The sequence below is a fragment of the Ovis aries genome, chromosome 10, assembly GCF_016772045.2.
Source record: "Ovis aries strain OAR_USU_Benz2616 breed Rambouillet chromosome 10, ARS-UI_Ramb_v3.0, whole genome shotgun sequence".
NCBI classification, from domain to species: domain Eukaryota; kingdom Metazoa; phylum Chordata; class Mammalia; order Artiodactyla; family Bovidae; genus Ovis; species Ovis aries.
The window spans coordinates 16,605,150-16,618,114 of NC_056063.1; the positions used below are offsets into that span (position 1 = coordinate 16,605,150).

The 12,965-nt window shown below is 43.2% G+C and overlaps 1 protein-coding gene and 1 non-coding gene across 7 annotated transcripts in view; both read right to left on the reverse strand.

The window, feature by feature from the left end:
- Positions 1-12,965, reverse strand: part of LCP1 (lymphocyte cytosolic protein 1) — a 93,903-nt gene that overhangs the window by 23,832 nt on the left and 57,106 nt on the right. For all 6 annotated transcript variants that reach the window (XM_042254680.2, XM_060394319.1, XM_060394320.1 and 3 more), the window contains 7 exons: positions 11,225-11,312; positions 10,241-10,404; positions 9,937-10,066; positions 7,713-7,845; positions 4,809-4,890; positions 2,480-2,645; positions 453-595 (listed from right to left, as the gene is read on the reverse strand). In XM_042254680.2, coding sequence (XP_042110614.1) covers positions 453-595; positions 2,480-2,645; positions 4,809-4,890; positions 7,713-7,845; positions 9,937-10,066; positions 10,241-10,404; positions 11,225-11,288 — 882 coding nt within the window. In that variant the 5' untranslated portion in view covers positions 11,289-11,312. The remainder of the gene's footprint in view (positions 1-452; positions 596-2,479; positions 2,646-4,808; positions 4,891-7,712; positions 7,846-9,936; positions 10,067-10,240; positions 10,405-11,224; positions 11,313-12,965) is intronic.
- On the reverse strand, positions 9,586-9,657 carry TRNAR-CCU (transfer RNA arginine (anticodon CCU)). Its single transcript has one exon. It is a non-coding gene; the product is annotated as a tRNA-Arg (tRNA).

Below are 12,965 nucleotides of genomic sequence, written 5' to 3' on the forward strand. Positions count from 1 at the left end.
CTGGCGTGCAGTCTTTGCTATGATTAGTGTAATTAGAAGAGTAATCCTGGTTTGATTTTCTTTGGAAAGGAATCCCCATCTGATGCTCCCGTTGACAAAATCAGAAAGACATTAGAATCCTATGGTGACTCTCTTCACCTGAAAATCAGTCTTATCTCTTGCCCTTTGTCTGTTTCACCCTCATCCCACTGTATTGGGATGTTGAAACTCTAGGGAACACCCATCATGTTTGATGCCATGCAGTGACTAGGGCCTCGGACACAGATGCACGTGGCCCAGAGCTGGGACTGCACACGGGCCTGAGAACGGCATGGGCTCCAAAGCAGCACCGGCCACTCCAACCAGCCCTGGAACTTCTGAAGAGACGAAGCACGTATCTTTATCTGTCCCCATTAACGCCTATTCCCTCCGCTGCTGTGGTTTTAGTCGCGTTCCAACTCCAGTCCTCCTACCTTGATGTCGCTGCTGAAGTTGTTGATTTTGTTGCAGCCTGCATTTTCCAGGTGGTAGTTAGCCCATCTCAGCAGAAGCTCCTCGGGAGAGAGCTTCATCAGGTCTTCCAGGCTCTCCCCTTCTCTCAGAAGAGCAGCGAGTGCTGAAGACACACAAAGACCGGAGAAAAATGAACGCAGGGGATACTTGGAGGGGGATCAGTGACAAATTAAATAAATGCAGGGGATCAGCGGTGGGGGGTTAGTGACAACTTAAACTGAGCCCTGCTGGGAAGGCAAAGGTTCCAAGCTATCTCTCTGGGATAAAGGGATGTATAGCCTTGCCCATAGAATAAACATCTTGGTATTATTCCCTAAAAAGAGGTATAAGGTATTACGAGCCTATTTATTATCCCCATTTTGGGGGTGGGGAAGAAAGTGAAACTGTGAGTTGCTCAGTCGTGTCTGACTCTGCGACATCCGGACTGTCCATGGAATACTCCAGGCAAGAATACTGGAATGGGTAGTCATTCCCTTCTCCAGAGGATCTTCCTGACCCATGGATCGAACCTGGGTCTCCTGCAGAACTGCAGGCAGATTCTTTACCATCTGAGCCACCAGGGAAGCCTCTATGGGTGGAGAAGGCATGACACCAATGAGTGTCAGCTCTATGCCTAGGAATACAGGGGCAGAGCTGTGGGAATAATCAAGCCTGTTGACTCAGGATACTCTGCTGGGTCTGTTAGAACACATTTCATGATAGGCATTTTTACTTTTAAGAGACCAGTTTTGTGATAACGACAATGTCCTCTTGTTTATTTCCATAGGCATTTTATATTTCAAATGCTTACCTGCATAATGACAGCAAGTCAAAAAAGTGCAATTAACTCTTTCCTCTGTGTTTCCCGGATGAATTAAATCACTTCTGCTCAGCGAGGTCTAAATTTAGCTGAGGTCATTATTTGCAAGTCAATATTCTTTCTAATGTATTCTAAGTTTCCCTATTTGCTTTTTAATTCTTTATATTCTGTTTAATATAATACACTGGTTTTCAAATGGTACCCCAGAAGTCTTCACTGGGTATTTTGATTTGGACATGTTAATAAAATGTATATATAACTAAAGGCCAGAATCTGGCTACAGATTTCATATTACTAGGATCTATACAGGAAAAATGAAAGGTAACAGTGCTTAGTATTGATATCTGTCAAGGTCTACTACTACTGTCCGGAGAAGGCAATGGCACCCCACTCCAATACTCTTGCCTGGAGAATCCCATGGATGGAGGAGCCTGGTGGGCTGCAGTCCATGGGGTCGCTAAGAGTTGGGCACGACTGAGCAACTTCCCTTTCACTTCTCACTTTCATGCATTGGAGAAGGAAATGGCAACCCACTCCAGTGTTCTTGCCTGGAGAATCCCAGGGAAGGGGGAGCCTGGTGGGCTACTGTCTGTGGGGTCGCACAGAGTCAGACACGACTGAAGCGACTTAGCAGCAGCAGCAGCAACTACTACTGTCCAAGGGACAGGCTGAACTGTTGACACACTTAGGATGCTGACAGCGGATGGAGTAAGACTGACAGCTCCAATCCTTGGTTGAGAACTCTGAACCCCTAAATATAATTTCCTATAATCCTGGTAAAAAGAGACTGCATTTCTCCTAATCTGGTACTATCACTGCAGTATACGATTGTGAATCGCTTTGTAACATCCAAGTTTAAATTAGCCTAATTTGTTGCAAAGCATCTAAAGGCGAAGTGAACTCAGAAGAGCTCTTGAGGTTGGAGGCCCAGACAGCTAGACAGAGCTACAGGTTCTAAGCAAGCCTCCTTATGAGTCTGTGGTCTTTAAAAGGCATTTGCTCTGTTGCTTTAAAAAGTCTGGGCAGTGTGGACAGAATGCGTTATAGTAAAATGGACTGGATATAACTATAGTTTCAAAAACTGAAGATTCTGAGCTTGACAACTCATGACATCTTCCTTGTACAACCCTCAACGTCGGCATTAACGAAAAGTCAGGCCATTATTCACGTTTGAGGCTTTGCTCGTACCTTCGTTTCTGCTGAGCTCGATGTCGGCAAATAACCCAATCTTGATGACCTGCCACAACAGTCCCAGGACCAAGTAAGGCTTCCCCTCCTTTAAGTCCTCAGCGCCGATATTAACCACGTGGCACCCAATGGCTGAGGCAGAGTTTAGAGCCAGGTTCAAATTTTCCTGAAGGAGAAAAAATAATGCAAGTGTTTTTTTTTGACTTTGCAGATGCCAAATGATCATTACCGATTGGCAAAGCAACAGTGTTTTGCTTCTGGAAAGTTCACAGGTCTAGAGGCATTGTCTTCACTAGGCTTAAATATCGGAAAAAAGCAGGAATATCTGGAAGAGAAAGTCTAGCCACCTAGACACTAGGCTCAGGCAGCTCACCCTGCTCAGGGTGAAACTCACGAGCCCCATTTTTTCACACCGCTCTGTGATGGAGCCGCCACACTCAGCATCTCCATCAGCCAGCAGCAAAGGGGCGCCTCTGAGGACAGTCACTGTCTTGTCACCGGTTATTGTCAATAACCCAGCTGTTGATATAAATCGAGGTCATAAAAGAGAACACCAATAAAGCTGTTTGACTTGCAGACTGGATATTGAAGGAATGAAAAAGATACAAATCAACTTCCTGGAAAAGACAAGGTGATTTTTACTAGGATAATTTATTGAGTATCCATAATATCTAGGGTCCTTGAGTACACACAGCATATATACAAACACCCATATGCCTACCCACATTCATACAGATTATATGTTCTTATAAACTAATAACAATCTGTGTAAGGAAACACGTATACAGTTGGAATAGGGTCAATGAAGTTTTCAATCAGGGTTTTTATATAGCTGACCTTACCTTGAAAGCCATGGGTTTGAGCTGCTCAGACCCACATAAGTGTATGGACCCACTATGTGTAAATACTGTGTTAGTCACTCAGTCGTGTCCGACTCTTTGTGACCCCATGGACTAGGGCCCACCAGGCTCCTCCACCCATGGAATTCTCCAGGCAAGAATACCGGAGTACACATTTCCTTCTGCAATGTATAAATATAGTGAACACTATAGTCCTCCACGATCCACGGCTGGTGGAATCCACAGATGAAGAACCATGGTTATGGAAGAAGCAAGCACAGGAAGCACTGACTGTAAATTATACTCAGATTTCAGATGGAGCAGAGGGTTGACAGCCCAACCCTCCTGTTGTTCAAGGCTCAACTGTACTACTATTCTGGGTCTGCAAAGCAGGACTCACCAGAATCAAAGATCTATAGAACTTGTTTTTATGATAAATCAAAAATGAAACAAAACACAGGCCACCAGGGAATTTGGAAGAGAACCATCAGAAGAAAGGGCTTCCCAGGTGGCTCCATGGTAAAGAACCTGCCTGCCAATGCAGGAGACGCCGGAGATGTGGGTTCGATCCCTGGGTCGAGGAGATCTCCTTGAGCAGGAAATGGCAACTCACTCCAATATTCTTGCCTGGGAAATCCCATGGACAGAGGAGCCTGGTGGGCTACAGTCCACGGGGTTACAAAGATCCGGGCACAACTGAGCAACTGAGCAAGCACACACAGAGCTCAGATGACAAGTAAAAAAAATATGGGGTCCAGTTATGGCAAAGACTAAAATTTAACAGCAAGATTAAATATGACGTTAAGTGCCTTCATAAACATTTAATCATAGTTCTTGCTTTGATCATGGCTTCCATTTTTTAGGAACACAGGGTTGCTTAAATCCAAACAGGACATAATTTATTGTTGATGATTTAAGAAGTGAGACGTGGCTTCCGAGCGAGAAGATTACAATAATGTTAAAATGCTGGAACACAGCACAGAAACGCAGCTTACTTACCACCAGTCACTGTTCCAGTTAATCAACAAATCGAAGGCATAAAAATAAGTTATATTTATCACACTGGCGGCTGCGCCCTTCACCACTGTGGAGGCTGCCGGAGCACTTCCCGTGTTCACCCCCTCACTTCTTAGAAAGGCTAATCTTTTCAGATAAAATGCTGTGTATCTGGCATCCGCTCAAAGATAAATTGCCAGGGGAAGTCTGAGTTAAAACTTGAGCCAGTGTGAATTTTATTCATAAGTGGCCAAAACAAACAAAGTCTACCCCCAATGACTAACACTCACCAACTCCCCCTAGCCCCACTATATTAATAAAAGACGAAGTAAAAATGTTTTCCCCTGTGCCCACTGATCATGACAGATCACCAGCGCACAACCTGGGTTGGAGGAATAATGTTTGAGCATCTGAAAAAGCTCGGCTTGGCAGTGCTGACCCATGCCTTCTAAGCACAATGCTACATTAATCAAGGTAACACAGGGAAGATGTACCTGAATGGTGAAAGGGGTGAGTTTCTTTTTGTTGATTGTCCTCTCATCAATTGTGTCCGGCACTGACAGATTGATCATCTTACTGAAAGAGAAACAATGAAAGAAAGCAGGCTTCTAAATAAAAGAGCCTAATGACATGGAATTTAAATTCTAGCTATGCCGTAAGCAGATAAGACGGCACCAATATGTACGCTGCTCAGTGTTCAAATATAAAATCGGTCATGCAACTGTAACTAGATTCAAACTATCTGCGGAAAAGGTTAATCCTCCTTGAAGTCTTACTAATATAGTGAAGCAAGAAATAAGGATCATCCTTCATTCATTCACCAGAAAGCTGAAAAATTATTCTGATTCCTTTCATTAGGAAATTCTGGGTGGATAGCCAAAGCAAATTCTCCATGAGTTCTTCTCTTTCTCAGTCATGAGACTTGCCCCCACCGTGTAAAAGATTATCCATACACAATCTGAGTGTATATAATGTCTAAATTTCTATTTGATATCTGGTCAAACTCTATACCTTCAACCAACCGTAGGATGAAATGTTTTATTATCTCCTGTAATACATTACAGTATCTGTACTTTAGAAATGTCTGACACTTAAGTAGCTAATATATTGACCAGACATTCAAAATAAACAATTATTATTTATGAAAAACTGATTTTATCCACTTTGCATTGGTTTAACCTCCATGAGGGATTTAAACCTGACTTAAGCTGATCACCTTTGGAGAAGGAAATGGCAACCCACTCCAGTATTCTTGCCTGGAGAATCCCATGGACAGAGGAACCTTGCGGGCTGCAGTCCATGGGGTCGAAAAGAGTCGAACACGACTGAGTGACTTTGACTACTAAACCTCCATGAGGTTATTAAAAATAAAAGTTCTTTGGCCACTTCCATCTTATTTAAAGAAGTTGGGGGAAAAAATCCAAGGGAACAATAACAAAATCAAAGAATAATAAACTTGAATGTGATTACTCTTTTTTTTAATAAAAGAAATCAGCATTGACATCTTGCCTAACAATTTTTAAGCAACTACCTTTTCTTATGGTTGTTCTTTAAATATGTATTTCCACAACTTTGGCGTGTGTGTGTGTGTACATTATTTAAAGAAAAAGCACTTTACTGAAATTTAGGCAAAACAAACCCCTAAATCATTATTTGAAAAGTACGAAACTAATAGTGAACTAGAAGCTATGAGAGATGGTAGGAGAGCAGCATGGCTTAGAAAAGAAAAAGATATCCCTGCCTTTGAAAAGCTTATAGTTGGGGGACACTCCTGGTGGTTCAGGAGCTAAGACACCATGCTCCCAATGGAGAGGGCCAGGGTTCAATCCCCAGTCAGGGAACTAGATACTGCATGCCTCAACTAAAAAGACCCTGCATGCCCCAATTAAGACTGAAGATCCTGTGTTCTGCAACTAAGACCCAGTGTAGCCAAATAAATAAATTTATTTTATTTATTTATTAAAAAGAAAAGCTTATAGTCAAATTTCAGAGACAAAAGATATGGGTATTAAAAGTTACGTTAACAGTCCAAAGCAGAACACTATAATGGCTCCCAAAGGACTACAAACTATACGAACTTTAAGAATTCAGTGAAGGGAGAGATCACTAGGAGCTGGAACAGATCAGAAACCTTTATAGTAAATGGATTAACGTAGGAGGAGAGGGTGGGGAAGGGCATTCTTAAAAAGGAAAATAAAAGGTAAAGCCGGAGTTGCAAGATGGAGGCAGGCTGCATCTGGGGAAGAGTGAGCATGGCTGCTGATGGAACCCTTCACTGGTACCCTGGCCTGGGGACCTGAGTCAGGCAGGCCTTGGCAGGTGAGGCTAGGAGACTGAGGGAAGACCAGGCGATGCATGGGGTACCCGCGGAGAGAGTCAGGACCTCATCCTGTGCACTAGGTTTTGATGTCTTTTTTTTTTTTAAGTTTAACTTTATAAAAATGAAATCTTACAGTGAACTCTAATAAATAAAATGCAATTGCTCTGGTCAGAGCAGAGGAAGGATGGGGGAGGGGGGTTGGTTAAAGTCCTGCCCACTCATCCTTTCCTTCAATTCCTGAGCCCACCTGAGACGAGGCATTTCAAGCCTCCTCAATTACACCACGTCTCACGATGTCAGAGAGGCTGCCAAAGCAACAGCCCCAGTGGATCTTTCAAAGACACCGTCCTGAACGGGCCGATGGCGCTGATAGGCCTCCTGTGGAGAGGACACAGCCCTCCTCTTCCAGGCGCCCCCAGCATGTGAGCACCACTCAACAGTCCCTCTGCCTGAGGACTGGCGCTGGATGCTTCGATCACCACGCTGCTGTTTCCTATTCAATTCTATGCACTTTCATGACGGGCCGTGCTCAGATGAAGAAAAATGACATAGAATCCAAAAGTAACTGCTATTGACCTTGTGTCCCTATGGCCCTGTGCTCACGTTTCTCTCTGATCTATGCCTCCTCCTCCACCCGAGTGAGAGTAGTTTTATATTTTCCATTATTAGTTGCTTTAAAAACAAAAAGTGGACCATTTTAAAGTCTTTATTGAATGTGTTACAGTATTGCCTCTACTTTATATTTTGGTTTTTTGGCTGAGAGGCCTGTGGGATTTTAGATCCCTGACCAGGGATTGAACCCCCACCCCCTGCGTTGGATGCGGAAGTTCTAACTGCTGGACCACCAGAGAAGTCCCATAAATTGCTTTTGAAATCAGTTTGCTCTCCTGGACCTTCCACATGAAAATCCAGAAAAGCATCAGATCCAGCTAAGCATCAAAGGAAGTGAGCCTAAAACGATCAACACAGTGATGGTGGGTATTCCAGAAAATTCTAGGGAAACTTTTGGAAGCCAAGAAGGGAGTGTTTTGTTTTTTTTTGTTTGTTTGTTTTTTTTTTTTGTTTTTTTTTTTTTTACCAAAGCACGATGCCATCTCCAACAGCACTGAAGAGATCATTGGTGTTAGGATCCATAGGGATGACGTGCCGGCAATCAGGGTCATTTTCCAGGGCTTTGTTTATCCAGTTGACAAAGGCATACTTCTCTTCCTCTGCAAGTAAATGATTAAAGTGACTTATTTGCAAAGTGAAACTCTGGTACAAGCAAAATCGTATACACACATGGCTCTCAGATTCTCATGCCCAGAAGAGAATTGAGAGGTTCATCTGGTCCATTATCCTACCATCTCACGTTTATTGATAATAAAAAAAATCTCATACGATTTGGGAAATAGGCACAGAATCTGCTTTACGTCCAAGTCATAAAACATACATATAGGAAGCAAATTTAGAAGCTATAGATATGCAAATATGTTTAGAAGTAAATGCAAAAATGAAGTGAAGTGAAGTGAAAGTCACCCAGTTATGTTCAGTTCTTTGCAACTCCACGGACTATAGCCCACCAGGCTCCTCTGTCCATGGAATTTCCCAGGCAAGAATACTGGAGTGGTTGCCATTTCCTACTCCCTGCGTAGGGAATCTTCCCAGCCCAGGGATCAAACCCAGGTCTCCTGCATTGCAGGCAGATTCTTTGCTGTCTGAGCCACTATCTATTTTTATATATGTAAATAATTAAATGTTTATTTATATTTCTATACAATCTAAATATGAATACAGTCCAATGCTTACATGATAAAACTCAGGGTTCCGCCTCTCGCCCTGCTGCTTTCAGTGTGGGGTGATCACAGGCAATCTTTGCAATGTCTCTGAGACGCTTTATACAATTACAGGCATCTCTGCTTTTCCAAAGTTCGCTTTATGAGACCTTGTTTTTGCAAAAGAGCTACATCAGTACCTGTTTTTCCCCACCACAAGACATCCGCAGGGGGTTTTTGCTTTTATGAAAAAGGGGGAAAATTAAAAATAGTGGGTATCCCAGCAAGGAGAGGACCACCGCCCAGCTTCTTTCTTGGGACTACACACAGCATCCCAGCATCAAGCTGCCACCGCTCTGAACTGAGTCTGTGAGCATCTGTCTCATCTCAGTGTATTCCGTGCATCCATCAGCAAGATGTGACCTAAGGTAACTGCTTCTTCACTTTGCACCACTTTGGTTTACAGAAGGTTTCACAGAAATGCTGTACTTTCAGATAGTGGGGGAAAACTGTATAATGAAATTGCTACGAAATGAAATCACTTGTGATATTGTGATACGATATTTCTTTCATATCAGTAAAGCTGCTAGAAACTGACTTTAGAAATTTTAATAAAGCCTCAAGTTATGCCTTATAGCTCAGCACTGTGTTTCCCAAATTGTGCATTACTGAAAGCAAGAATGTCCCTCAGAAGAATTTTGAGTCACAACAGTTTGGGAAACATTGCATAGCATATTATTGTCTTAAAGATTCCTATGCACATTTACAAAGCAAAGCCTGTAAAATTTGCTATGTTTAAAAATAAAAGGCTGAACTTGGTCTTTGCCATTAAGAATGATACATAATCATGAGCTGATCTTTAAGATCAAACTGTGTTTTGACGACCTCAGGAATTACTGGAATTATTGGATTACTGTACTGTTTGGGCTGTTAGAAGTTTCCATGAAGGCTGATGGATGGCAGCCTTCCATCCACAATTTTCCTCCAAATCAATGAAAACACAATTTTTTTTTTTTTTGGACTGCTCAGCAAGAATTAAGAACCATCATGAATTTTGGAGGTAGAAGCCTTTTTGTTCAAAAGATTTACAAAGGAGTTTTGGCAGCCTTTAATATGCTTTTTAACGTTTTTTTTTTTTTTTTAATTCATGTATTTATTTGGCTGCACTGAGTCTTAGTTGTGGCAGGTAGAATCTAGTTCCCTGACCAGGGATTGAACCCAGGCCCCTGTATTAGGAGTACAGAATCTTAGCCACTGGACCACCAGGGAAGTCCCTGTAATATACTTTTTAAATGCTGATGAGATTGTTTGGCATTGGACCCTAACTAGAGCCAGAACTGTGGGCCCACTTATACACAGGAAGATAAGCAGTAGTTAATAAACCCAGATTAACTTCTCTTTGCAACCTTTAGGTTTGAATGCTGAATCTGGAATCTGTAACCACAAAAGATGTGGATCCTTTGGACATGGTTCCCTCTCCCCTTGTCCCCAGTTCATCCCAACCATCTCTCCACCTCTGCTTCCCAGCTCCCACGCTGGTACACCTACCTGAGTACGAGTGTTGGGTGCCAACACTAGACTGCTCGGAAGTGCCCCCGATCGCACAAATCCCTTCCTTCTTATTGATAGCTTTTCTAAAGGTCTTGGCAACCTCTGTGCTTTTCAGGCCAAGAAAAACCTGCAAAAACATAACGTCTCTTTAGAAACCTAACCTGAGATGTAGAAAACCATAAAGGAAACGATAAGCCACGCTGAAGCTAAAAAGACGGGACTGTGTTTGGTATTGCTGGTAGTTCTCAAACTGAACTTCCACGTTTCAAATGCATCCCCTTGGCTTCTGCGTCATACTCACCTTGATAAACTCATCAAAGCTGATCTTCCCATCCTGGTCCAGGTCACCTGTGGCCATCAGGTTCTCTGTAATTTCTCTCACCCTGTACCCAGGCAGAGGCAAGCAGGCAGCCTTGAACAGGTCATTCAGTTCATTGCAGCTGATGTACCCGTTGCCATCGGTATCTGTAAAGCAAACGAGGAGCTGATGGCTCAGGGCAGTTTGGGTTACAGCATGAAGAGAGGCGAGAGAAGGCCTGATGGGAGGACAGTGGGTGGGAGAGGGGCTCATTCAGGGGTTGTGAGCTGACCCCATGCAAAGTCAGAATCTCACAAGAGACCTGTTACTATTATAAATGGGTATTAGCATCATTCCCAACACCCAAGAGTCAAAATTTCAACAAAGAGATTTTGACAACAAGCTGAAGAGACTCTTACAGAAAGATGTGAAAATAAATCACAGTCTTGGAGCTACAGATTAAGAAAAAGTGTTTGTTGTTGTTTGGTCACTAAGTTATGGCTGACTCTATAAGCACTCCATGGACTACAGCCTGCCAGGCTCCTCTGTCCATGGGATTCTCCAGGCAAGAATACTGGAGTGGGCTGCCATTTCCTTCTCCAGGAGATCTTCCCGACCCAGGGATCAAACTCTAATCTCTTGCATTGGTAGATGGATTCTTTACCACTGAGTCATCTGGGAAGTAAGGAATACCATTAAAACACAGGAAATTTTTTAAAACGCAGACAAGCTATAAAAGCTGAGACTTAGTGGCCATTTCCAGGAAAAGCTACAGGTGAAAAAAAGGCTCATATGCCACATTTTGACAGAGAAAGAAGTAATTTTCTTGAAGAATAGCTTTCAAAAATATTTCCCTAGCTCCTGTAATCAATACCACTGTATTCCTGCCCTGTCTACTATTTCGCTCATGTTACCAGTCTTGATTCTGTCCTGAAGCTACCAAAAAAAGTAGAGAATTGTGTGACTTGAGGTATCAGGTTCACTCACCCACTTTGGCAAAAGCTTCTCTGAGCTCCATCATTTCTTCATCGGATACTGATCCTCTGGCCATTTTTTACTGCGTTAGGCAACAGTTCTGCAGAGAGGGGACAACACAGGGAGTGACTGATGCGCATCCTCTGAAGATACCACATCAAGAAGCAATTCTTATTAAGTACAGAAATATTTATTTGCACCCCTTATGACTTATAATTATCTTCCCAAAAGGTAAGAAATGGACGTTTTCTTATTTTATCTTTTTCAAATTTTTTAACTTTTTATTTTATATTGGAGTTTAGCCAATTAACAATGTTGTAATAGTTTCAGGTGGACAGCAAAGCAACTCAACTATACATACACATGAGTGAGTGAGGGAAAGTCGCTCAGTCATGTCCGACTCTTTGCGACCCCATGGACTGAAGCCTGCCAGGCTCCTCTGTCCATGGAATTCTCCAGGCAAGGATACTGGAGTGGGTTGCCATTCCCTTCTCCAGAGGATCTTCCCAACCTATTGTCCCCTAAAATCCCCTCCCATCCAGGCTGCCATATAACACTGAGCAGAGTATCCTGTGCTCTACAGAAGGTCCTTGTTGATTATCAAAGAAATAGCCTTTTTCTTAACTGGACTCCACTTTTTGGTCTCCAGAGATGGTCCTCAACATCCAGAAAACTAAGATCATGGCATCCAGTCTCATTGGCAAATAGACGGGGAAACAATGGCAACAGTGACAGACTTTATTTTTTTGGGTTCCAAAATCACTGCAGATGGTGATTGCAGCCATGAAATTAAAAGATGCTTGCTCCCTGGAAGAAAAGCTATGACCAACCTAGACAGCATATTAAAAAGCAGACATATTACTTTGTCAACAAAGGTCCGTCTAGTCAAAGCTACGATTTTTCCAGTAGTCGTGTATGGATGTGAGAGTTGGACTATAAAGAAAGCTGAGCGCTGAAGAATTGATGCTTTTGAACTGCAGTGTTGGAGAAGACTCTTGAGAGTCCCTTGGACTGCAAGGAGATTCAACCAGTCCATCCTAAAGGAAATCAGTCTTGGGTGTTCATTGGAAGGACTGATGTTGAAGCTGAAGCTCCAATACTTTGGCCACATGATGCGAAGAGCTGACTCATTTGAAAAGACCCTGAAGCTGGGAAAGATTGAAGGCAGGAGGAGAAGGGGACGACAGAGGATGAGATGGTAGGATGGCATCACCGACTCAATGGACATGAGTTTGAGTGAACTCTGGGAGTTGGTGATGGACTGGGAGGCCTGGCGTGCTACAGTCCATGGGGTCACAGAGTTGGACACGACTGAGCGACTGAACTGAACTGAACTGAACTGAAAGATGGTCCACACTGTTTCTCTCCTCCCTGTGATCCAGGCTGCTCCTCACGTCAGGAGATGGAGCTGATTTCCTCTCCTTGAATCTAGGCTGACTCTGTGACTACTGTTAGTATTTAGAAGGCTGGAGAAGCCATGTCTGGGCTGGAAACTTCTGCTTCTTGCCTTTGGGAATGCTCCCTCCTTCTGGGATGCTCATCCTTGGGATGGTCCCTCTTGGAAACCAACTCCCATGCTCTGAGATGTCTAAGCCACAGGAAGTATAATTGGATGCTCTGGTTAATGGTCCCTACTGAGCTCCCAGGCAGCAGCCAGCATCAACTGCCAGCCAGCAGAGTGGGCCAATTTGGACATTCCAGCCCATTTGAGCCCCTGGATGAACACAGTCCCAGACAACATCACATGAAGCAG